The sequence below is a fragment of the Aotus nancymaae genome, unplaced genomic scaffold (genome assembly GCF_030222135.1).
Source record: "Aotus nancymaae isolate 86718 unplaced genomic scaffold, 86718_ANA_hifiasm-v0.15.2.pri h1tg000040l, whole genome shotgun sequence".
NCBI lineage: Eukaryota > Metazoa > Chordata > Mammalia > Primates > Aotidae > Aotus > Aotus nancymaae.
Genome location: NW_026988454.1, coordinates 126,178,612 through 126,205,315, shown reverse-complemented (window position 1 = coordinate 126,205,315; position 26,704 = coordinate 126,178,612). Strand labels below are relative to the sequence as shown.

The following is a 26,704-nucleotide window of genomic DNA, read 5'->3' as shown; positions in this document are numbered from 1 at the left end:
TTTTTAAGATGGAGTCTTGCTTTGTTGCCCAGGCTAGAGTGCAGTGGTATGATTTTTGCTCACTGCAAACCTCTGCCGCCTGGGTTCAAGTGATTCTCCTTCCTCAGACTCCTGAGTAGCTGGGATTACAGGCACACACCACCATGCCCAGCTAACTATTGTATTTTTAGTAGAGACGGAGTTTTGCCATGTTGGCCAGGCTGGTCTTGAACTCCTGGCCTCAAATGATCTGCCCACCTCAGCCTTCCAAAGTGCTGGGATTACAGGCATTGGCTACCGCGCCCAGCTAGAATAAGAAGTTTGTAAATGTGTTTGGAAAACTTAATTATATTCCTGGAAATGCAGAAGACCACAGCATGTGTAGGCTGTGTCCCTGCCCAGAACTATGTGTGTACCCAGGTAAGGTTTGAGAAGACCTCAGTCTCTCACTATTGGCTGACTTTGAGGGTCTGCACAAGAAGAAAGTAAAGACGAAAGCAGAGTTTTCCAGTGTGTGGTGGAGCTTTATGGATATGTCCCAACACACACAGAGACTTTTGGCAAAGACTGGGAGACTTATCAATTCGAAGCATTTAAGAAAATATCTGTCCATTCATTACCTGATCACTATGCTAACCGAGCAGAGGCTATAGTGGACACACATTACAAAGAATACAGACTTTACAGAATTAGTTTAGGAAAGTAACTAGACAAACAGCAGCAACAGCAACTGCAACAATAAATTCTGGGGAGTAGGGGGAATCTGATTTCCAGAGTTGCCACATTTTGTTATTTAAAACATCTAGTTTCCAATAAAAGCTTATAAGACATGCAAAGAAACAGGAAAAATAACCTATACACAGTTGGGGCCGGTGGGGGCGGGGTGGGGGGAAGCAATGAATAGAAACTGTCAGGAAGCCCCAGTACTGGATTTACTAGACAAAGATTTAAAATAAGATAGTACAAATATATTCAAATAAGGAAAGGAAACCATATCTAGAGAACTAAAGAAGAGCATGAGAATACTGTCTCATTATAAAGAAAATATTGATTAAAAAAGATACATTTATAAAAGAGGACCAAATAGAAATTCCAGAGTTAAAAAGTACAATAACCGAAATAAAAAAATTCACTGGAAGAGCTCAATAGTAGATTCGAGCTAGAAGAAAGAAAAAGCAAACTGGAAGAAAGGTCAATTGAGACTCCCCAACAGAGAGAAAAAGAATAAAGAAAATGAACAGAGCTTCAGACATCTGTGAAATACCATGAAGTGTACTATCATATGCATAAAGGAAATCAAAGAAATAGATGAGAAACCCAAAAAGAATACTGGAGGAAAAAAACGCCAAAACTCCTCAAATTTGGTGAAAAACATTAATCTATACATTTAAGAAGCTCAGCAAACTCAAAATATGATAAACTCAAAAAGATTTGCACCTAGACACATTATAATCAAACTGTTGAAAGCAAAGGACAGAGAATCTTGAAAGCAGTGAGAGAGAAGTAATTCATCACATAGAAGGGATCCTCAGTAAAACTAACAGCTGATTTCTCATTAATGTCAATATCTTGATTGTGATAGTTTCTACAGTTTTACAAATGGGAGACATTTTACAAATTGGGAGAAACTGGGTCAAGTGTACACAGAATCTCTATTATTTCTTATAGCTGAATGTGAATCTATAATTATCTCAAAATTTAATTAAACATACTTCTGAACACTTGAATCAAAGATGAAATTGTAATAGAAGTATAAAAAATATTTAGAAATGAACAATAATAAAAATACTATGTATCAAGATGTGGGAAACAAAATAATGGTGGTAATTCAAGGTAAATTTATATAGCTTTCTATGCTTATATTTTAAATTAAGAAAGCCTGAAAATTACATAATTAGACATCCAACTGAAGACAGGAGAAAATAAAGAATGAGCTCAAAGAAAGTAAAAGGAAGCATATAAAAATTATTAAAGCAACAATCAAGAAAATACAGTAGCCAGGCACAGTAGTGTATACCTGTAGTCCTGACTACTTGGGAGGCTGAGGCAAGAGGATCATTAAAGCCCAGAAATCTGAGTCCAGTCTGGACAACACAGTGAGACACCATCTATAAAAATAAAATGAGGTACTTTTAAAAATCAAGGTACTTTTTAAAATTGTTTTTAAAAGTACAATAGAGGAACCAACAAATCCAAAAGCTTGTTATATAGAGGAGAAACTAATAAAATTGACAAACTGTGGTGGCAAGGGGAGAAGAGAGAGGGAGAAAAAATATTAGTAATGCAAAGGGGGACATAACTACAGATGGAGCAGAGATTTAAAAATTTTTTTTAAACTTAGATGAGCAAAATCCTAGGAAAACATACTTCAAGAAGAAATAGCCGGGCACGGTGGCTCAAGCCTGTAATCCCAGCACTTTGGGAGGCCGAGGCGGGTGGATCACGAGGTCAAGAGATCGAGACCATCCTGGTCAACATGGTGAAACCCCGTCTCTACTAATACAAAAAATTAGCTGGGCATGGTGGCGCGTGCCTGTAATCCCAGCTACTCAGGAGGCTGAGGCAGGAGAATTGCCTGAACCCAGGAGGCGGAGGTTGCGGTGAGCCGAGATCGCGCCATTGCACTCCAGCCTGGGTAACAAGAGCGAAACTCCGCCTCAAAAAAAAAAAAAAAAAAAAAAAAAGAAGAAATAAGTCCTATGACCTGTAAAGAAGTTGAAGTTAGTAAAAATCTTACAATAAAGGCATCAGGATTAAATAATTTCTATGATCTCAATGTCCCCTAAAACTCATGTTGTTTCATGTTGAAACAGTCTCACCAATGTAATACTATTAAGAGGTAGGTAATTCTTTTGTGTCAAAACAGGGGGGATAATAAAAAAAGAGGTAACCCCTTTAGGTAATGATGAGGTAGAGTCTTCATGAATGGGATTAGTGACTTTATAAATGGGTCCAAATAACTAGTCATTTCCTTTTGCCCTTTCATCTCTTCTGCTATGTGAGGACATAGTGTTCGTCCCCTGAAGGAGGCAGCAACAAGGCACTGTCTTGAAAGCAGAGACTAGATCCTCACCAGACACCAAACCTGCTGGCACCTGATCTTGGACTTTCCAGCCCCCAGAACTGAGAGAAAAAAAATTTCTTCATAAATTACCCATTGTCAGGTATTTTGTCCTAGCAGCAGGAACAGAGTAAGACAGTGAGTTCTACCAACTTTTCAAGAAATAGTTTATTCCAATCTTATACAAACTCTTACAGAAAATAGAAAAAAAAATATTCCCAACTCATTTATGAGGTAAATAAAACTTGATTACCTAAACAATCAAATTATAGACAATCTCACTTTGGAGCTTATATGTAAAAATATAAAAGTATTAGCAAACCAAATCATTAAGATATTTTAGAAAGGTAATAAATAATGACAAAGTCAGGCTAATCCAGGGATGCAAGAGTGGTTTAATAGATATATTTTTTGTAAGCAGAATTTTCCATTGCTAAGAGAGTGGTTTAATATTACAGAAACAATTCTTCACATTAATAAATTAAAGGGGTGCTTGATATGGAAGAAAACAAACTCAATTTCTCCTACTATGCCCTCACAACACAGAACACTCTGTGACTCCAGATGTGTAGGGGTTTATACCCAAACATCAAGCAAGCAATCAGTTCTACAGCAGATACCATCTGAGTGTCTTTTAGTTCTATTCGATTCTGATACTATCTACCTGGAGTTCTCTACCCGTAGGTTAAGAGATCAGTCCCACGAGACTCCTCTCTACTTTAGATGCTAGTTGCAAGCATAGATTGTGCTTACATTGTGCAACCTGAGTTTCTGATCAACTGACTATAAATTGAGGGTTCCCATGACTCCCTCCTTGGGTTTGCTTAATTTGCTAGAACAGCTACCTCAGCTCAGGGAAATACTTTACTTACATTTATCCATTTATTATAAAAGATATTACAAAGGATATAGATAACAGCTAGGTAAAAGAGATGCATACGGTAAGGTACGAGAGAAGGGGCATGGAGCTTCCATGCTCTCTCCAGGCCTGCTATTTTCCAGGAATCTCTACATGTTCAGCTATCTGGAAGCTCTCTAAACCCAGTCTTTTTGTTTTTTTATGGAAGCTTCATTACATATGCATGCTTGATTAAATCATTAGCCATTGGTAATCAACTTAAGCTTCAGCTTCTCTCCCCTTCTTAGATGTTGGGAGGTGAGGCTGAATATCCCAACTCTCTAATCATGCCTTGGTCTTTCCTGTGACCAGCCCCCATCCTGAAGCTATCTATCAACTGCCAGCCACTAGTCATTTCACTAGCAAACAAAACATTCCCTTATCAATTATCATTATCACCGCCTTCTCATGAAATCCCCTCCAGAGATGTCAAGGGTTTTAAGGGATGTATGTCAAGAAACAAGAATAAAGACCAAATATATACTTCATAATATCACAAGGAGAAAGCTAATTATAATCTTAATAAATGCAGATAAAGCATGTGATAAAATTCAACATCCGTAATGATAAAACAATTTAAAGTAGAAATTATTTTCCTTAATCTACTAAAGGGTATCTAACATACTTTACAGCAAACATCATTCTTGATAGGGAAATGTCAGAAGCATTCTTTTAAATGTGCAAACAGGGCTGGGCATGGTGAGAGGCTGAGGCAGGAGGACTGCTTGAGCCCAGGAGTTCAAAACCAAACTGGGCAACATAGTGAGACCCTGTCTCTACAAAAAATACAAAAATTTAGCCAGGTATGGTGGCATGCACCTGTAGTTCCAGCTACTCAGGAGGCTGAGGTGGGAGGATTGCTTGAGCTTAGGAGGTCAAGGCTGCAATGAGCCACGATCATACCAGTGCACTCCAGCCTGGGTAGTAGAGCAAGACCCTATCAGAAATAAATAAATAAATAAATACATAAATACATAAATAAATAAATAACAAGACAAGCAAGACAAGGATTTCAACTATCACTTTTTCTATCCAATACTGTGCTGAAAGTTAGAGAGGTGGGGGGGAGAGAGAGAGAGAGAGGGAGAGAAAGAGACACACAGAGAGAGAGAGGGGCAATAATGAAAGCATATACATCCAGGGGACCCCAGTCTCTGGCTGGTCCCTTTACACCCAGGCACCAGGCCTACCTGCCCACTGATTCAGGCACTAAGCCATGCTGCCCAGGGACTCCAGCAATAAGCCTTCTCATAGGCCCCACCAGCTGGCCTGCCCAGAATCTCTGCACAAGCTGACTGGTGAAGGGCTTTCCCTGCTGAAGCCAGTGTGCAAAGACTGGAAGAGATGCCTACTTCCTCAAATGTACAGATAGCAACACAAGGCAATGAGAATCAAGAATAATCAGGAAAACATGACACCAACACCAAACTAACAAAATAAAGCACCAGTAACTAACTCTAAAGAAGCAGAAATCTACGAACTGCCTGAAAAGAAATTAAAAATAATAATTTTAAAGAAGATCAGTGAGCTACAAGAGAATACAGACAACGAAGCAAAATCAGGAAAACAAGACATAAAGAAAATGAATGAGATGTTCAACAGAGATAGAAACCATAAAAAGAACCAAGCAAATTCTGGAGCTGAAAAACGCAATGACTGAACTGAAAAATTCCATAGACAGCTTCAATAGCAGATTCCATCAAACAGAAGAAAAAAATCTGTGAGCTCAAAAACAGGACATTTGAAATTATTCAGCCAGGGAAACAAAAAGAAAAAAGAATGGAAAAGAATGAAAAAAGCCCATGGTGGGATACCATCTAGTGAACCAATGTATATATTATGGGATTCCCAGAAGAAGAGAAAGAAAAAGGGACAGAAATAATATTTAAAGAAATAATGAGAGAGAGCTTCCCAAATCTGGAGAAGGAAATGAACATCCAGGTCCATTAATTCCCCTCAAAACTCAAATAGTTAAACACAAAAAGATTTTTTTTTTTTTTTGAGATGGAGTCTTGCTCTGTCAGAAGGATGGAGTATAGTGGTGTGATCTCGGCTACTGCAACCTCCGCCTCTCGGGTTCAAGCGATTCTCCTGCCTTAGCCTCCCAAGTAGCTGGGACTACAGGACATGCCACCATGCCCAGCTAATTTTTGCGTTTTTAGTAGAGATCGGGTTTCACCATGTTGGCCAGGATGGTCTTGATCTCTTGACCTCATGATCCACCAGCCTCAGTCCCCAAAGTGCTGGGATTACAGTCATAAGCCACTGCGCCTGACCCATAAAAAGATTTTTACTGAGACATATTGTAATCAAATTCCTAAAGAGAGAATTTTGAAAGGAGCAAAAGAAAAAGACTTGTCATATCCAAAGAAACTCCGTAACACCATGAGTGAATTTCCCAGCAGAAATTCTGTAGGCCAGGAGAGACTAAGATGATATATTCAAAGTGCTGAAAGAAAACAACAAAGAAAACTGCCAACTCCAGCAAAGCTATCCTTCACAAATGAAGGAGATATAAAGACTTTCCCAGACAAACAAAAGCTGAGGGAGTTCATCACCACTAGACCTGCCTCATAAATGCTAAAGAAAGTTCTTCAAGGTGAAACAAAAGACGTATGTCAAAGAGATATCTGCATTCCACTGTTCATTCCCACACTGTTGACAACAGCCAAGATTTGGAGTCAAAGTTTCCATCAATGGATGCATGGATAAAGAAAGTGTTATAAACACATACAATGAAATATTATTCAGCCTTAAACAGAAGGAAATCCACCAGGAATGATGGCTCATGCCTGCAATACAGCAGTTTGGGAAGCTGAAGTGGGAGGACTGCTTGAGCTCAGGAGTTTTTGAGTTCAGTCTTGGCAACCTCATCTGTACAAAAAATTAAAAAAAAAATAGCCAGGTTTTGTGGCTGATACTTGTAGTCCTAATTACTTGGGGGGCTGAGATGGGAGGATCACTTGAGCCCAGGAGATGAATCCAGCCTGGGCAACACAGTAAGACCCTGTCTCTAAAAAAATTTAAAGAAGGAATCATTTGTGACAATATGGATGAACCTTGTAGGGTCCCCAGTTTCCCCTGCTTTCTTCCTTTGTTTTGACTCAGAGGCAGAGTACCTTGACCATTCTATGGCTTGGCCAGCTGTATGTTTTCTCCTGCAGGCTTGAACCCAGGCTGGGACCTTGAACATTTCCATGAACTGATAAATTTGTTTAGGATGTTGTCCAAAACACTGAAACATCAACATGTTGCTAAATATGTAGAAAATAGCCTTGGTCCTAAGCCAAACTCCTTAAACCTCCATATAAACTTTATAACCCAACCTCTTCATTGTTGACATACCTAGGTAGAACATCTTTTTTCTCACCGTCCATCATAAGGACTGCTGAAGCACTCTCTATGTGAGTTTCCCTAATTAGTGCTTTGGACTGATCATTCTGACATTTAACGCTTCTTTCTTTGGAATCCCCACTTTCTCCATCTCAGGATGGTTTGGTCAGTCCCTTGCAGGAACTTCTCTGCTGCTACTTTTGTGTCAACTTCAGCAGTGGACTTAACTGGATAGAACAAATGTGGAGAACATTATGCTAAGTGAAATAAGCCAGAGACAGGCTTGTGGTAATGATTTCACAATGTATACAAATATCAAAACATCACATTGTATACCTTAAATATGTACAATTTTTACTTGTCAATTATAGCTCAGTAAAGCTGGAGGGGAAAATAATTTTTTTTTTTTTTGAGTTGGAGTCTCACCCTGTTGCTGAGGCTGGAGTTCAACGGCGTGATCTTGGCTCACTGCAACCTCCACCTCCCAGGTTCAAACGATTCTCCTGCCTCAGCCTCCTGAGTAGCTGGGATTACAAGTGCCTGCCACCACACCCAGCTAATTTTTGTACTTTTAGTAGAGATGGGGTTTCACCACATTGACCAGGCTGGTCTTGAACTCCTGACCTCATGATCCACCCCCCTCAGCCTCCCAAAGTGCTGGGATTACAGGTGTGAGCCACCGCACCCAGCCTGGACCCCATCTTAAAAAAAAAATTAGATTGTTTGAATTATTTTTTGTTGTTTGCAAGCACACATCCTGTAACTACATTATTTAATATTTTATAATTTATCATTTAATTTTATTTATTTTTATTTCATCTGAGACAAGGCCTGTCACTCAAGCTGAAGTACAGTACTGCCATCATGACTCATTGTAGCCTCAACCTCCTGGACTCAATCGATCCTCCCACTTTAGCCTCCCAAGTAGCTGGAACTATAGGTGGATGACACCATGCCTGCCTGATTTTTATATTTTTTTTTTGTAGAGACAGGGTTTCACCATGTTTCCCAAGTTGGTCTTGAACTCCTGGGCTCAAGCAATCTGCCCGCCTCAGCCTCTCAAAGCACTAGGATTACAGGTGTGAGCTACTGCACCCAGCCCTATTATTTTAATGAGATATTTGAATTACAACATATGTGTTGGGATCCCCAAGATCATCCCCAAGTCCAGTGATTTGCTAGAAGGAATCACAGGACTCAGTATACAGCTGTACTCATGGCTGTGACACATTGAAAGGATATAGTGCAAAATCAGTCAAGGGAAAATTGGAGTGAAGTCCAGAGGAAACCAGGCCCAAGCTTCCATGAATCCTCTCCCAGTGAAGTCCCTCTTATCAGTTAGAGTGGCGGGGAACACTCCTAAAATCCAAGTCTCCAGATGCCAACTATGTGCCTGGTCTGGTCACCATCCTTTGAAGGATCTGCTTACAATATTGGCTCACTATAACCTTAAATTCCTGGCTCAAGTGATCCTCCCACCTCAGCCTCCTGAGAAGCTGAGAATACAGGCATGCACTACCATGCCTGGTTAATTTTTTTTTTTTTTTTTTTTTTTTTGAGACGGAGTTTCGCTCTTGTTACCTAGTCTGGAGTGCAATGGTGCGATCTCGGCTCACCGCAACCTCCGCCTCCTGGGTTCAAGCAATTCTCCTGCCTCAGCCTCCTGAGTAGCTGGGATTATAGGCATGCGCCACCATGCCCAGCTAATTTTTTGTATTTTTAGTAGAGACGGGGTTTTACCATGTTGACCAGGATGGTCTTGATCTCTTGACCTCATGATCCACCCGCCTCGGCCTCCCAAAGTGCTGGGATTACAGGCATGAGCCACCACGCCCGGCCCGCCTGGTTAATTTTTTTTTTTTTTTAATTTAGAGATAGGGTCTGGCTATGTTGTCCGGTCTGGTTTTGAACTCCTGGCCTCAAGTGATCCTTCCACCTTGGCCTTTCAAGGTGCTGAGATTACAGCATGAGCTATTGCACCCAGTCTATATTTATTTTTCATGTGTGATGTGGTCTGGCTGTGTTCCCACCCAAATCTCATCTTGTAGTTCCCATAATCCCCATGTGTCATGGGAAGGGACCCAGTGGGAGGTAACTGAATCATGGGGTAGTTACCCTCATGTTGTTCTTGTGATAGTGAGTGACTTATCACAGGATCTAACAGTTTTATAAGGGACTTTTCTCCCTTTTGTCCATTCTACTTCTTGCTGCTGCCATTTGAAGAAGTACGTGTTTGCTTCCCCTTCTACCATGATTGTAAGTTTCCTGAGGCCTCCCAAGCCATGCTGAACTGTGAGTCAATTAAATCTCTTTCCTTTATAAATTACCCAGTCTTGGGCAGTTTTTTATAGCAGTGTGAAAACAGACTAAAACAATGTGAGTTATCTTTCTTGAAATTAGTAATTCTCTGATTTAAAATGTTTATTTTCTATGTATACGTTATTAAATCCATCCTAAAACTCTCCATCAATATTCTTCCTCTCATATGGTCAAATGTATGTGGTAATCTATCCATTTCAATTGTTTCTGGAGTCCTCTGTCTTTCTACTCCAATGGTTTCACTCTAGACCTGCCACACCATTCTCTTCCTTGAATTTCCCTTCATCATAATCCTGGGGATCTCTCTTGCTTCTTTCTTATATGGAATCCTGTATTAGTCTATCCTCACATTGCTATAAAGAAATATCTGAAACTGGGTAATTTATGTTTAAAAAACAGGTTTAATTGGCTCACAGTTCTGCAGGCTATACAGGAAACATGGTGGCCTCTGTTTCTGGGGAGGCCTCAGGAAACCTACAATCATGGGGGAAGGCAAAGAGGGAAGCTCGCACTTTACATGGTTGGAGCAGGAGGAAGGGTGGGGATAGGTTCCATACACTTTTAAACAACCAGATCTCACAAGAACTCATTATTGTGATGAAGTACCAAAGGTGAGGGGGAAATGTGCCCCCATGATCCAATCGACTCCCACCCAGGCCCCACCTCCAACACTGGAGATTACAATTTGACATGAGATTTGGGCAAGACTCAGATCTAAACAATATCAAATCCCATTCCCTGGATCCCATATACTTTACTTTTCTTGCTTTTTTCCTCCCTCATTTTTGTGAAAAATGTCATGCAGCTATTTCCTGAGAAAGTATAGATAAATGTGAAATCTTGAATGTTTAAAAATGTCTATACTATTCTCACACTTGATATTTTGGCTCGGCATAGACTTTTCTATTGGAAACATTGTTCCTCAGGATTTGAGAGTTGTTCTATTGCCTTCTAGCTTCTTGATACCATTTTGATTCCTAGTTTTTTGTATGTGACCTGCTTTTTCTCTCCAAAAGCTTTTAGGATTCTCTCTATCACTAGTGTTCTTGGTTTAGATCTTTTTGCATTTATTGTACCAGAGCACTGGGGGAGCCTTTTATTCTGGAAACTCACTACCTTCATTTCTGGGAAAAAATTCTCATCTCTTTCTAGAACTACTGTAAATGGGATGCTGAACTTCTTAAATTCATCCTCAAATTCTCTTTTTCCTTCTCTTTTCTGTCCTATTTTCCATCTCCTTTTCTCTCTGGGAGAGTTGTTCAACCTCACCTTCTAACTCTTTCATTACAACTTTTAAAATATTCAAGATGTGCTCTTTTGACTCCTTCTTTCCCATTCTTTCTTCTTCTTTCCTTCCTCCTTCCCTTTCTCTCCCTCTCCCCTCCCCTTGCCATCTTTATTTCTTGAGACAAGGTCTCTGTCATCCAGGCCAGAGTGCAGTGGCGTGATCTTGGCTCACTGCAGCCTCAAACTCCTGGGCTCAAGCAATTCTCCCACATCAGCCTCCCAACTAGCTGGGACCACAGGGACATGCCACCATACCTGGCTAATTTGTTTTTTTTGTATTTTTTGTAGAGACAGGGTTTCTCTATGTTGCTTATGCTGATCTTGAACTCCTGTGCTTATATGTGCCACTCACCTCGGCCTCCCAAAGTGCTGGGATTACAGGTGTGAGCCACAGTGTCTAGCCTCCCCATCTTTCTTAATGGTATCATGTTCCTGTTTCATGGATGCTCTCTTTTTGTTTTGTTTTTTTTTTGAGATGGAGTCTTGCTCTGTTGCCCAGAGTGGAATGCAGTGGCACTATCTCTGCTCACTACAACCTTCGCCTCACCAATTCAAGCAATTGTCCTGCCTTAGCCTCCCGAGTAGCTGAGATTACAGGTGCCCACCACCATGTCCAGCTAAATTTTTTTTGTATTTTTAGTAGAGATGGGATTTTGCCATTTTGGCCAGGCTGGTTTCGAACTCCTGACCTCAAGTGATCTGCCCACCTTGGCCTCCCAAAGTGCTGGGAATACAGGTGTGAGCCACCATGCCTGGCCTTTTCTTTCTTTTTTTTTTTTTTTTTTTTTTTTTTGAGACGGAGTTTCGCTCGTTACCCAGGCTGGAGTGCAATGGCGCGATCTCGGCTCACCGCAACCTCCGCCTCCTGGGTTCAGGCAATTCTCCTGCCTCAGCCTCCTGAGTAGCTGGGATTACAGGCATGCGCCACCATGCCCAGCTAATTTTTTGTGTTAGTAGAGACGGGGTTTCACCATGTTGACCAGGATGGTCTCGATCTCTTGACCTCGTGATCCACCCGCCTCGGCCTCCCAAAGTGCTGGGATTACAGGCTTGAGCCACCGCGCCCGGCCTCTTTCTTTTTTTTTAAAAATGGAGACAGGGTATTGCTATGTTGCCTAGGCTGGTCTGAAACTCCTGGCCTCGAGTGATTCTCCCACTCTGGCTTCCCAAAGTGCTAAGATTACTAAGCACGAGCCATTGCCCCTAGCCAGCTACTCTCTGAGGCTCATAGAGATTTTTCTTTGTTAAGACTTCTTTGGTTCTCTATATTGTCTGTTTTCCCTGTTCTTTTTTCTTAGATTCTGACCTTCATGATACTTTCCTCATATATCTGTTGGCTTTTGTCTATTCAATGTTAAGAGGTAATTTTTTTTTTTAAACTGTTTAAAACTCTACGTCTGTTGGGGTAGGGATGGGGAATGCTTGATACCCAGTAAGCTTCAGTGTAAGGCAAAAAAGGTGACAAGCTGGATGTTTTAGTCAAGATGTTCCATCACATGTGTTCATAAATAGGTCTTTTTTCCATCTTCAGAGAGGAATCATGATATTCTCTAACAATCTGTAATCCACTGCTTCTCAAACCTTAATATGCATATGAATCACATGGGGAGATCTTGTCAAAATGCAGATTCTGGTTTTGTAGGTCTAGAGTAGGGCCTAAGATTTCACATCTTTAACCAAGCCCCAGGAGATGTCAATACTATGGTTCTTGGACAATGATCTAAGTAGCAAGGTTCTGACTGGGGGTGGTGGCTCATGTCTATAATCCCAGCACTTTAGGAGGCCAAGTTGGGAGCACTGCTTGAGCACAGGAGTTCCAGACCAGCCTGGGCAACAAAGTGAGACCCTGAATCTAAAAAAAAAAAAAAAAAAAAAAAAAATTATCGAGGCAAGATGCTGTGCACCTGTAGTCCCAGCTACTCGGGAGGCAGAGGTGGAAGGATTGCTTGAGCTTGGGAGGTTGAGGCTGCAGTGAGCTGTGATCACACCACTGCACTCCAGCCTGTACAACAGAGCAAGACCGCATCTCAAAAAACAAAAACTAAAACAAACAGTAGCAAAGTTCTAAAATAAACCTGGCTTCCACTGTTTTGCAATGTGATTGGGAGAGGAGGCAGGACCACTAAGAATTCTGATCTATTAAACATTTATTTCAACTAAAAGGATGGACTGACTAGAAACGTTTTCATGGAATTTTCTCTTAGCTGCCTTCTGGACCACCAGATTCCAGCAATTTGTACCAGATTTCTCCTCCCTCATCAGCCTAGGGAAGGATATGTGACCATGATGATCGGGGCTAGGGGGAGCATCTTACTATTTAGTATGCAGAGTTTCACTTTAATTTTCATTTTCAGTATGATACTTCATCTCTGTCTTCATTGGTTTCTGGTGGCCCCAAGACTAGAATCTCTTTAGTTTAATTTCTTGAGATGGTAAATCTCATCTGCTGTTGTTTTCCCTCATTGTCTTTGTTCCTGTGGATTTCATTGTCTTGTGGATTTTTTTTATCCTTTACTAACATTAGTGAAATTAGGGGAGGAAGTGGGGACAAAGGCATGTGTTCAAGCCAGACATTTTAACCATCCAATCATTAAACTTTTCCAGCAATGTCCCACTCATTGTGGACTACTCTTTCTACAGTGTACAAAGTAAATTATAAATTGAATTTAAATTTGCCATCATTTCATTGTTTTCTATGCTTCACCTTTACTATATTTCCTTTTCTTTCCTTGACTTTTTAGGTTGGTTGAATTTTTACTCTTTTTTTCCTTTCTACTAGTTTGTGAGTCATATCCTCATTTTTTCATTCTTTTAATGATTAGTCTAAAAATTGCAACAGGTATGCTTTATTAACTTAATTGTGGTAAAATTTATGCAAAATAAAAGACAGCTACTCTGTACAGTTTCGTTAAGTTTTGACAAATGTATATACCTGTTTCTCTACCATTACAATCAACTTACAGAATGTTTCTATCACTCCAAAAAGTTTCCTCATGCCCTTTATAGTCCCCCCTCCCCTCCACAACCAGGAAACCACCAATCTGCTATCATTATAGAGCAGTTTAGATTTTCCAGAATTTCATATAAATAAAAACATTCATTACTATAGCTATTCTTGAGTAATCAAAAGTTACTATTAATTATTTAACTTTGCCTTTTTCTCAGACAGTGTTTTAATCCTGGAATTCTCTAAAATCCTCCAGTTCACTGCTTTTCAACTTTAATTTGCATATAAATCACCTACAGAAGAAATCTTTTTAAAATGCAGGTTCTAGTTTAGTATGTGCTATTATTTTTGTGTATTTTCTCTCCTTTTAGTAAAATTATGCCAAGAAGATAGCTACTTTTAGGGTTGGTACTTCTGCTAAAATATGGAATTATATTTTATGGTGTCCTGGCTTCACTCAACTTAAGGGTTTAGGACTTAATAGAAATCCTAATTAAAGGTTGAAATGATCAAACATTAGATCAAGTTAAACAATTTATACTTGTCACATACTACTTGCTTTCATGCTTACTTGGTTTAGCATTCCGCTGAGTATATGGTAAAAAGTTCTAGCTAAAATTCAAGTCTAAAGAGGATAATGCAAGTCATACTGGAGAGCTAATTTAAACCATACTGTATCACACTCTCTTGCCTGACTAGAACTTAAAGCATGGAACTATTGAAGTCATTTCCCTGTTCCAAAAATCATCAGGGTCTCCTGCCCCTTCATGTCTAGCTCCCTACCCAACAGCCTCCATGCTCTGACTTTACCTTACTAGCTTTCTCTCTCATATCCCCCATTTTTTGGTCAATGGGGTAACCCACTGTTTCCTGAATCAATTTTATGGCATTAGAAAAGAAAAGACAGCAGTCCCCAAATGGAGTCATTCATGCTGAGAGGTTCCATGACACCAAATCAAAACCTGTATTTTACTGTAAGATCTGACCCTTCAAGAAATCAGGAAAGAGATAATAGTCAAATTCCATTAAACCAAAAAGATTTCGTTTACATTCCTATGAGAAAAGTAATCTTGAAAAGACCAATCTGCTATTTGCTCACTGTTCCTGATTTCTTTCACTTTTTTCTGCCTGTAAACTTACCTACTTGTCTAGTTCATAGGAGCTCCTGTTTTGCAGACTGGATGTTGCCCAGTTCATAAACAGCTAATAAAAGCCAATTGGATCTTTGGGATTCATTTGTTGAAATTTTATTCTTTGATGCGTAATTTCTCTTTGCTTATACTGGTGGCTCAGCCTGGATCACACTCCCTCTACCATCTTTCTAGCTGACACCCTACCTGAGAGCTTTAAGGTGGAGCTCAGATAGCACCTTCTTCACCGAGCCTTCCCTCTTCTCCCAAACAGACGAGCTCACTCCCTCCTCCAAACTTTTTCACTTTGTTTGCATCTTTCTTGAGGTGCTTATATTGTGAAACATTCCAGTTATAAATATCCTTGCTTTATTCCATGATCAGAATGTAAGTGCCTTCAAGTCTGAAAGCATATTCTTCACCTTTTTAGCATTTGCAGGCATAAAATAGAACCTTACCAGCAGCTTACAAATAATAATTGAATAAATACATATTTCAGTGTGACCAAAAGAGGTTCCAGAGAACTTGAGCTGATCTCATTTCCTCAATCCTCAGATGTGCACCTCCAATAGGAGCTCCCGAGCGACCCTTTGCCACCTGTTAATTAACAAGGATTGTATCAAACTGTGAAAACCTCCCAAGTTTGAACTAAGATTCTTCAATCTTCTCCCTTGTTCTTATGTCCAATTGGACAAAACAGTTGCTTTGTCGTGTGACTTAGATTTTCCCTTCCTTTTCCTCTTTCTCTACCACATTTTCCATCATTCTGTTTAATGCCTTTTTATTTTCATAATGCCTAATTACCAATAGTAAACTTTTCCAGGTTTACTGGATCTCCTGTTCTACTTTCTCCAATACATAATGAGGATAACAATATTTTATAGAGTTAATAAGTTGATAAATGAGATATGGTGTGCATACTGGACCTAGTTTGTACATGTACCTACTATCTCTTTGTAGAATCTTCTGCTCATGTCCTCTGGTTTTAGGAGTTGATATATGACAAGTAGCATGTCCCTCAGGTCATAGTTATTGGTTCAGGATGGCTGAGAAATTGCAAGATACAGGATGCTGATGACATAATTTGAGTCCCTTGACTTGATCTTGCCTATAGCTAGATGTACCCCTGAACTTTCTGGTTATGAGAGTCGATTTCCTTTATTAAACTCACTTGAGTTGGTTTTCTGCTAAGTGCAACAAAGACCTTTGATAAATGGAGTATATAAAGCACTAAGCACGGTACCTTGCACATAAGTGTTAGGTATTATTTTTATTATCCCTGTCCCCTTGCCATACCTCCTACCCAATTCAACTTTTCTTATCATCTGCCCATCATACCAGCTAGAATAATTGCCTTATTATTCCCTGCATATTGTCCCTTTGCCTGGGCTGCCCTGCCACCAACCCAATGTCATTTTATACTCTTTTCACCAATTCATATCCATCATGATTTAGAACTTGGCTTAAAGAAGTCTCCCATTCTCCAAGAAGCCTTCTTTGACTAATGATGGCTCCATACTCTTCACTGCTTTATCTATTTTTTTCTGTATGTGTTTTCTACTTATTTCTACCGTTCTGGATTGCACACTACTTAAGGCAAGAAAAAATATATTCTATCTATACATATGATCATCAGTCCTTTTCTAAGTTGAAATTGTCATTATTTCCCAAAGAAACTTACACAGTATTAGACACACTCTAAGTGGTCAATGAATATGTTTTAGAAATACATAAATGGAATTAAATCTAGAGGGTTTGGTATCTTATTCTATTTAAGACTTGTTTTTAACCTAGCTAAACTTTTCCCATTTTCTAAGCAAACTTTATATTCTTAAACCATTTTAATTAGTGTAAAAGTATCACAATGATTCCAGCCTCAAACATTCCTCCTAACTGTGGTTTCAGAATTCTTTTAGTCAAGTATCTAAGGAAGGAATATTCTATTAAAAATAATTTTACAATCAGTCAAGGCCTATTTTTTTTCTCGTCATCTACATGTCATTAATCCAGTGGGTATTGCGTCTGACCCTTGAGAATTTTCTTGGCCTGAAAAACTAATGACAATAGTGAAGCACTAACAAAGACATCCTGAAATGCCAGGAAAAAAAGTGTGAGGGGGAAGTGTGAAAGAAAGAGATGGGGAAATGATGATTTTTTTTTTTTTTTCATGTTTGTTAGTTTTAAATAGTAAAACCTTCTCCTATCCCAAGTAAGTTGGTTTCTACTTACAGCTGGACGATTTTTAAAAACAACTATTTGGAATCAAAGGTCCACGCCCGTTTGTTGAATTTAATTGCTGTATGGTTTATCGGAAAGGCCAGAGGCTGGTGAATTTAAACCATTTAAAATACCAAAAGATTAAAGTGAATCAAATTTAGTGCCTCTGGGATTTTTGATATATGTTCCAAATTTGTTTTTAATAACATAATTGCTCCATGTTACATTTAAGATTACATCACAGGGAACTGGTTATGTGTGTAGTTATGCTCATAGAAACCAATTCCAAATGTCAAAAATGAGAGTGAGGACAACTCTAATGTTATCACTAAAAAAGTAGAAGTTGAAAATTGAAGAGAAACACTTAGGTTGAATAAGGTCTTAATATGAAAGCTTTGAACAGAAAAACCTGAAAAAAATAACACCCATTAGGTTGACTTAATGCCTTTTCAACGGCATTTAAGTCATTATTTTACTTTCAAGTGGAAACCAGTGCATTTTCTCAAGGTATTTATTCATTCATTTTAGTGGAAAAAGATAGTTCCTGATTACACAAATGGGAATTGTGCTAAATAAATTTTGAGAACATCCATCAAGAAATAAAAGTTACTAGTCATATGTATAAATGGTTATTACATTTCATCTTTTCTAAAAGAACAAGAAATTCGGTATCGTTTCTTTTAGTTTTCAGACTTTTTTTTTTTTCCTTAACTAAAAGTACTGTAATTGTAATATTCTCTTGCCTCTGGGGCTTTCCCTTACACAATTAATCAGCTTTTCTTCCACACCTTCCCTCCAAATGATTATTCCCCTTAGTTTCAGAATACTTGACGTTAATTCATACTATTTCATTTTCACAGCTTTCAAAACATTGCCCTGCCCTTGCTTAGTTCCACGAGCCAACCCCCTTGCTTTTAAAAATTTGGTTAACAGAAGCATTTTTGTACTATCTCTTTGCCAGAAGATGCTACCATTTACTTGGGAACAACTTTGAGATACTAATTAGCTTCCTTACTCAAACTTTTGAATTTGAAACTCTCCATATTTAAATTCCTTAGGATAACAAACATCTATACTTCAAAAGTAGCAGTATGTTCACTTTAAACATTCAGAAAACTTGGATCCTAAGACTTTATCCTTCACCCTCCTGACTCTAGAATACATGTCCTTGATCATCAGAATCAAGCAAGAAATTGAGTCTCACCAGCTACAACACAAGTGTTGGCAAAGGAAACACTTTCAAATTGTCATTCATCTGCACATTTACAGGCAGCTTACCCATACATCCTTTATAAACATCATTACGCATTGGTGCTTAAGACTTCAGTCATATGAGGTAAGCTTTCCAGTTTATAGGCAAAAGGGGGTGGCAATGGAGCCCTTTCTTTTTTTGTTTTTTTAATCAAAACAAAATTCAGTTTGGTCTGATGCTGCCATTTGTCAAGCATCTTTTAGAAAGCCGTCTAGTGCATTAAATTAACCAACTCCTAACCAAATCAGGTTTAAAGTGTTTCCCATGCCCACAGTGACAGACGAGTTACCAGGCATACTTAAGTAGACTGTCAAACTTTTATGTTTACTCTTTTAAAAAGGGAAAGTCCGTTTTTGTTTTTTTTTAAGGATGTCTGGTGGGGAACAAGACGCTCACCTGTACATAACAAAGGCAGGTCTTTCCCGTCTGTCCTCACTGGGGGAGGGGCTGGACAATCGCTAGACCTTTGTCCTCAAGTATTGGGCATGGGGGTTGGGGGAGACGCGACTTTCTGGGAGTCGTGTAGGCACCGGCACCCAAGAAACTACAGACCGGCTTTGACCTCAGTGACTGCCTTGGCTTAACCTTTGGAGGGACCCTTTAGTTTGGGGAGGGGGCTTGCTACCCCAAACAGTAGCCACATCACCCATAAGGATTGGGGAGGAAATGACTGACCACTCAAGAGTCAAGGACCCCTGTCTCTCCCAACTAGACCCGAACGTCCCCAGCCCTCTCGTCGGGCTCGCCCCGTGGCGGGCAGGGCCACGGTGCGCCGGCATCGCGGCGGGCGCAGACCCGGTCTCTGTTCGGCGCCCTCGCCGCGCCCGCACCGCCACCGTGAGGCCGAGCCGGGGACGGTGCCCCGTGGCGGCAGCGGCGCCTCCGCTCTCCTCTCCGCACCGCCCCGGCCGCCGCCGCGCCGGGCACGGGTTGGGGGATTTTTTTTTCCCGTTTCCCCCTCTTTCGTGCTCTCGCTCCCGTTCTGCGGGAGAGCCCGCAGAGTCAGGGAGGGAGCGAGGGAAGGGGTGGAGGTGGCGGGGGGAGGCCGGAGGGGCGGATCCTGCCTGGGGGCTGATCCCTCCCTCCCCTCGGCCGGGCTCCGTGGCGGCAGCGGCAGCAGCGGCGGCTCCATTCCCCCTCCTCCCCCGGGAGCGGCGGCGGCGGCCGGGCAGGGGCCCCAGCGCGGGCCGGGAAGGGGCACAGCGGAGGCCACGGAGGCAGGCGCGGGAGGAGACCGCGCTCCGCTTCCCGGGCCACGCCAACCTGCTCGGCGGCCAGCCCGCCCGCGCCCAGGGGCCCCGAACGGTGGGGCCGGGCCGGCGGCTGAGGTAATGGGGGCGGCAGCGCGGCCGGACAGAGCGGGGGCGGGGGCAGCGGGGCCTACGGGGACCAGGGACTGCACGAGGGGAAACCGGAGAAGCGGGGGGCTTTCCGAGCAGGGCGGGGGCGGTGCGAAAGCTCTCTCCTGGAGCGAGGGTGGCGGCAGGGAAGGAGAAGGCGGGTGAGCGGGGGAGCTGAAAAGCGAGGACCCCCTCCCGCAGCCGCCATCTTGTCTCCCCCCAAGCCCTGGAAGCCGAGCTGCCAAGCCCCGCCCCCGCCACGCCTTCCAATTGGCCTGGCCAGAGGAGAGTTCCGCCCCTTGAGCGTCCCTTAGTCCCCCGGGTCCCCCTGACGGGCGGGTGGGGCGGCCAATGAGCTCTCGCCTCTCTGTCCGGCTCACTCGCTGGCGCTCGCTTTCTCTGTCTGAGGGTCGGACTCCGCATCAGGCTGTCTCTGGTGCTCTCGCCCCCTCCCCTCTGAGGAGATGTTATTTCCCTCCTTTCTTCTCCGAGGGGTCAAGATTCTTCTGGAAGAGGTGCCCCCTTAAAGGGGCAGAAGCCTTGGCTGGGGACCTCTCTTGTCTCCTGAGTATCTTGTGTGGGGTACAGGGGACACAGTCTAATTGCAGAAGCTCTTCATTCTTCGGGGACCTGGGTGGGTGAGCGAGCGGGGATTCAGGGGATGCCGAGAGGAAATCTGGGGGGCGGGGGATGTTGGAGATATTTTGGAGGTGTGTATGTGGGAACGGCTGTGTAGGTTGAGAATCTCCCGCCAAAAAACTCGTCTAGACTGTAAGCTCCTTGTGGGCGAAACTCATTTCATTTCCCTCAGCAGCAGCCCTTCCCGCTGTAGAGTTTCTCCCCGGTGTCTGGAGGCGTGAGTGGGACAAAACACATCTGTGTAGAGACTTGCGTGGTCGAGAGATGCCTGAGCAGCCGAGGAGGTGGCAGGTGGTGAGGGAGAAGATGGAGCGGCTTTCAGGAAAGGGGGCGCCGCACCTCCTGTCTGCTGTTTGGGGTCGGTGTGGAGGCAGATGTTCTCACCTCCTAGGGCCTCCGTGCCTTTGGAGGGTGGGTGATGAAGCAGGTCTGTTGGCCCTGTCTGCCCCCAGGGACTTGGCATTTGTAAGGAATCCAGTGGCCAAGGGCCTCTGGAACCCGGACAGAATTGCTGCAATGATTCTGTTTCCTTTGGCTCCAAGTGGGGGGTGTGCCAGCCCGCCTGGCACTGCTCTTCAGCCGAATTGTTTTTTTGTTTGTTTCAGTCACACTTTGGGATGGGAAGTCCTTTCAAATAAGGATGTTAAGAATACCTTATTAACAAGTAGCACCTTGGGAGCTAGATTGTATTACTCTCATTTTACTGATGGAGTGTGGAGGCATACAGAGCTTCAGGGACTTTCTCCAGGTCACAGAGGGCCAAGATTAGAACCTAGATTACCCCAGAGCCTCTTTGTACCAGACCACAGCACCTCTGTGGTGTTTTTAATTCCCACTGAGATGAATTGAGCATTGGAAGATCTGGGTTCAAACTGTAGCTTTATCACTTACTAACATTAGGTTAAGTGACATCTTTCTGAGCTTCTAGGTAGATGATAGTAGGTATACCATCTCCTAAGGTAGTTGTGAGAAATATTAAAAGTGGGCTTTGTAGTTTGGAAAGGGTGCTTTTATTATCACAGTCTCGACTTTATAAATGAATTGTTTTCTTTTTGAAATCTTCTCCCTGTTCATATCCTTCCAAGTCTGCCCACACCATGGGGCCCTGTATCCCCAAAGGTCTCTTCTGGTGGTGACAACCTTGATGACTACCTATAGTTCCTCATGAGCTTATTGTAGTTCCCTTCATCCAGAGAATGGTGTGGGAAACTAGGGCTTTCTCTTGGCTGTACAAGGATAGGCTAGATATAAGTATTCTGGGAGAGACTTTTGAGGTAACAATGCATTAAGAGTTTACCTCGGATACTGCCCAGATCATATTGACTTTGGGTCGAATGAAGGTCCCAGACAGGGCACTATAACTTCAGAGATCTCCTGGAGCCACTTCAGAGCTTCTAGGGTTTGTTTCTGCCTGGAAATGTGCTAGCTGATATATCTTGGATCATGGGTCCCCAACCCCCCAGGCCATGGACTGGTACTGGTCAGTGGCCTATTAGGAACCAGGCCACACAGCAGAAGGTGAATGGTGGGCGAGTGAGCATACCAGAGCTCTACCTCCTGTCAGATAAGTGGCTGCGTTGGATTCTTAAAGGAGTGCGAACTCTATTGTGAACTGTGCATGTGAGGGATCTAGGTTGCATGCTCCTTATGAGAATCTGACTAATGCCTGATGATCTGAGGTGGAACAGTTTAAACAACCACCCACCCTCATATGTGGAAAAATTGTCTTCCACGAAACCAGTCCCTGGTGCTAAAAAGGTTGGGGACCACTATCCTGGATGCTGCTTTTTGTAGGGAATACTATACTGCATACTATAGTTTGAAGCCCTTAGACCATGTATTATAGGCATTTCAGATGCCCTCACCCCTTCACCTCTAGGCAGGATCAAGGAGTAATATTTCTGATTATGGTAAGATGTATTGGGAGAAGACGCTAGGCTTGTGAAGTTTTGATCCTCTGATGGGGCCCATTGTTCATGTACAGAGCTTGACAGTGGATGCTGTTCTTGTTTTCTTCTTTTCTAAGCCCATGACTACTCATACCTTTTCCATAGTTAGCTGTCGCACAGCTTTATGTACATCATTAGAACATTAGATTGTTCCCTATGTTACGTTGTAATAATGTTTACTTTTCTGTCTCTTCAGTTAGTCAGGGCTCCTTGAGGGCAGGGATCATACATGTTTGATTTTTCCTTTCATTCAACTAATACTTATTGAGTGGTTATTTAGGAGCTAAGCACTGCTCCAGGAACTGAGGATACAGCAGTGAACAAGGCAAACAAAAATCTTCCTCATGGAGTTTACATTCTAGTGGAAAGAAGGAAACAATAAATGTAGTAGTAGGTAAATTACATAGCATGGTATAAGATGGTGAGTGTTAAAGGGAAAAATATAGCAGAATGAAAGGTAGATTGCTGGTGGAGGAAAAGGATTTGCAATTTTAGATAAAGTGTCAGAGAAGGTCTCACTGAGAAGTGTTGTTCACTTGAAGAAATGAAAGACTCAGAGGAGGTGAAGGAGCAGGCCATGTGGATGCCTGAGAAACAGGTTCTTCAGACAGAGGGAACAGCCAGTCCTCTTGGTAGTTGCCTTATCATATGGGAAGATGAACGAGTGCATAAGGGCATGAACATCCAACTCATGGTCTCCTGGCTTTCTCTCCTTAGGCCTGTCCCCTCAGTTCCCAGGTGCCATGAGGAAGCCTCGTCGGAAGTCCCGGCAGAATGCCGAGGGCCAGCGTTCCCCGTCCCCCTACAGTCTTAAGTGCTCACCCACCCGGGAAACCCTGACATATGCCCAGGCCCAGCGGATTGTTGAGGTAGACATTGACGGACGCCTGCATCGTATCAGCATCTATGACCCACTCAAAATCATCACTGAGGATGAGCTGACTGCCCAGGATATCACTGAATGCAATAGTAACAAGGAAAACAGTGAACAACCTCAGTTCCCAGGCAAGTCCAAGAAACCCTCATCCAAGGGCAAAAAGAAGGAATCCTGCTCCAAGCATGCATCTGGTACTTCCTTCCACCTCCCACAGCCCAGCTTCCGTATGGTGGACTCAGACATCCAGCCAGAGGCACCCCCGCTGCCTGCTGCCTACTACCGATACATTGACAAGCCACCTGAAGACCTGGATGCAGAGGTAGAGTATGACATGGATGAGGAGGACCTTGCTTGGCTGGACATGGTGAATGAAAAGCGGCGAGTAGATGGGCACAGTTTGGTGTCTGCAGACACCTTTGAGCTGCTGGTAGACCGGCTTGAGAAAGAGTCATACTTGGAGAGTCGCAGCAGTGGTGCCCAACAGTCACTCATTGATGAAGATGCTTTCTGCTGTGTGTGCCTGGATGATGAGTGTCACAATAGCAACGTTATTCTCTTCTGTGACATCTGCAACCTGGCAGTACACCAGGAGTGCTACGGTGTCCCCTACATTCCTGAGGGCCAGTGGCTATGCCGCTGCTGCCTGCAGTCTCCCTCCCGGCCTGTGGATTGCGTCCTCTGTCCCAATAAGGGTGGCGCCTTCAAACAGACGAGTGATGGGCACTGGGCCCATGTGGTGTGTGCCATCTGGATCCCTGAAGTCTGCTTTGCTAACACAGTGTTCTTGGAACCTATTGAGGGCATTGACAATATCCCACCTGCCCGCTGGAAACTAACCTGCTATATCTGCAAGCAGAAAGGGCTGGGTGCAGCCATCCAGTGCCATAAGGTGAACTGCTACACAGCATTCCATGTGACATGTGCACAGCGGGCTGGGCTCTTCATGAAGATTGAGCCCATGCGTGAAACCAGCCTCAATGGCACCATCTTCACAGTGCGCAAGACTGCCTACTGTGAGGCCCACTCGCCACCAGCTGCTGCCACTGCTAGGAGGAAGGGTGACTCTCCCAGAAGCATCAGTGAGACTGGCGATGAGGAAGGGCTGAAGGAGGGTGGTGGGGAGGAGGAACAAGAGGAAGAAGTTGAGGAAGAGGAGCAGGAAGGCCAAGGTGGGGTGGGTGGCCCCATCAAGGGAGTGCCTAAGAAGAACAAGATGAGTTTGAAGCAGAAGATCAAGAAGGAGCCAGAGGAAGCAGGCCAAGACACATCCTCCACTCTCCCCATGGTCACTGTCCCACAGATACCCTCTTACAGGTAAGCATTCCCAGAAGGGTTCCTCAGGGACTCATGGTTTCTTCTTGGGTTGATGTTGGCCCTTGCCAGGCCTTCCCTAAACACAGTTGGACACTATTCTCCTCCCCAAATTTAAACTTTTCCTTATGAGCCCAGGCTCACCTGGCCTGGTTTGTAGTTTTGATTGTGCCCTCAGAGTAATGTATTTCCTTTTGTTCAAAGTGAAATAAAACACTTAAGTTACTCAGAAACTCAGGTGATAGGATATGTAAGGCAGTGTTTTCTAAGAGGGACGCTAAGTGACATTTTGGACAGAATAATTCTTCATTATTAGAACTGTCCAGTACATTTCTAGATGTTTAGTATCTGTGGTCTTTGTATATGCCAGTTGCATCCCCTCCCCCATTGCCTAGTCTTTGTGACAACCTCAAACACTCCTCACACATGTTTTAAAAAACCTTGGGGAGGATAGAACTAATTACCCAGTGAAGAACCATTGTTTCAGAGGATCGGTATGGCCATCTGCTGTCCAGCAAGTTCTGTCCTGGGTATGAGGGGGTAATGGTGTGGAGAGAACATACTATTCCTCCTCTTGAAGTTTTAGGTTTAGGGATAAGAGGATCATTCCATTTATCTGTGTAGCTAAGCTCTCTGGACTCCTATCGAGTCTGTAGAGAGCGCATGGTACCTGTTTTAAACATCAGCAAGGTATCTGGAGCCATTGGCGGGATGGGAGCTTGGCAAAGAAGCAAGAGTTAAGGAAGATATCCTAGCAGAGGCTCATCTCAAGGGTGGTGTTCATTAAAACAGTATAGGAAGGAGTCTTGGAGATTGTTCATCTGATGTAGTCCTTGCACCTTCTCCCACACCCCCAGATGAAGAAACTGCGGCCACGGGAGGTAAAGTTGTTCACTCCTTTATTCATTCAATTATATATTTATTGAGCACTTACTACATGCCATGTCCTGTTCTAAGGGATGGAACCAGGTGGAAAGTGGCAGACCTTAAACCACAAGCTGGGCCTAATGATGCCTCTAGGTTGCATTCCTCTTGTCCATCTCTCTTGATGAGAAGGGTAGGGAGAAAGGAGCCTTGGGGAAAGAGTTGTATGAGAGCTATGAATAGGCAACCAGACTTGCCAGGCTGGGAAGAAGACTTAAGGGTGCGATCAGGAGGGGGAGGCTCTTATTGCCGGCTATGACCCAAGTTAGAATTTCAGTGACTCTGAATATGTTTTTGAGTCACAGAGCTGTTCTAGGTTATTTTTTTTCCTGAAGTAAGTGGGTGGATGCTTAGTTCCATCTGAAGGGTGGTTACGCCCTGAGGCTAGAATCTTTGGTTGTCATGTATGTTGTTCTAGATACCTCATGCTGGGGCCAGCAGAGCTTACTGGCTAAGAACCAGGCAGACCTACATTTGAAACTCATTTCTATCACGTAGTACCTGTGTGACCTTTGGCAAGTTGCTTAACTGCTCTAAGACTTAGTTTATTTGTAAATGAACCCATCACATAGAGTTGTTGTGAGAAATAAATAAGATAATATAAGTAAAGCACTTAGCACAGTGTCTGGCATATAGTGAGTGCTCAATAAATGGTGGCTACTGCTGCTGCTGCTATTTTATTATTACTATTCTTTTCCCTACCTGCACAAATGCTATTGGGATCCTCCAAGGCCAAGAGGTTGTAGAGGGAGGATGCTGCATACATCTGGGCAGGTGTGCTTGGCATGGGCATTGGTGGGGATCTGTCTTTTGGGGAAGGCCTAATTCTTGATTTTATAAGCTTGGCTTTGGGGCAGGAATGTCTGACTGTGGAGAGGAGCAAGGCCTAGGTGAGCAATATCCTGCCCAACATGTCCATCCTTCTCAGGTTTCACCTTCTTGTTTAGCTGTGCTTATCTTTGTATCAGTGGAGTGGGATGAAGAGAAAAAGCAGAGGAAATGCCACAGAAGTACTGAGGCCTTGCTTACCCTTGGGGATGTACCGTGGTATAGCAGAGAGATCGTGAATTCAGATCCCTCCCAGATCCACCATCTTATTAGCTGCATTAGTTACTTTGACAATTTATTCAGCTTCTGTTCCTATGCTGCCTTTCCATCTTTTGTAAAATGGGAATAATGATACCCACCTTGCAATATGGATATTAAGATAGAGATTATAGGCTTGCATTAGTTCCTCTCCT

General features: G+C 42.8%; 2 protein-coding genes across 5 annotated transcripts in view; one reads left to right on the top strand and one right to left on the bottom strand.

The window, feature by feature from the left end:
- Positions 1-20,865, bottom strand: part of LOC135268285 (collagen alpha-1(I) chain-like) — a 50,316-nt gene extending 29,451 nt beyond the window's left edge. Inside the window, exons 1-3 of the mRNA XM_064360383.1 lie at positions 20,742-20,865; positions 18,820-20,166; positions 1,997-2,087 (exon numbers count right to left, since the gene is read on the bottom strand). Coding sequence (XP_064216453.1) covers positions 19,109-20,166; positions 20,742-20,865 — 1,182 coding nt within the window. The 3' untranslated portion in view covers positions 1,997-2,087; positions 18,820-19,108. The remainder of the gene's footprint in view (positions 1-1,996; positions 2,088-18,819; positions 20,167-20,741) is intronic.
- Positions 19,525-26,704, top strand: part of BRPF3 (bromodomain and PHD finger containing 3) — a 35,709-nt gene continuing 28,529 nt past the window's right edge. For 2 of the 4 annotated variants that reach the window (XM_012461587.2, XM_012461588.2), the window contains exons 1-2: positions 20,296-20,397; positions 23,069-24,542. In XM_012461587.2, coding sequence (XP_012317010.2) covers positions 23,095-24,542 — 1,448 coding nt within the window. In that variant the 5' untranslated portion in view covers positions 20,296-20,397; positions 23,069-23,094. The other 2 variants (XM_064361119.1, XM_012461586.2) reach the window with 2 other exon arrangements.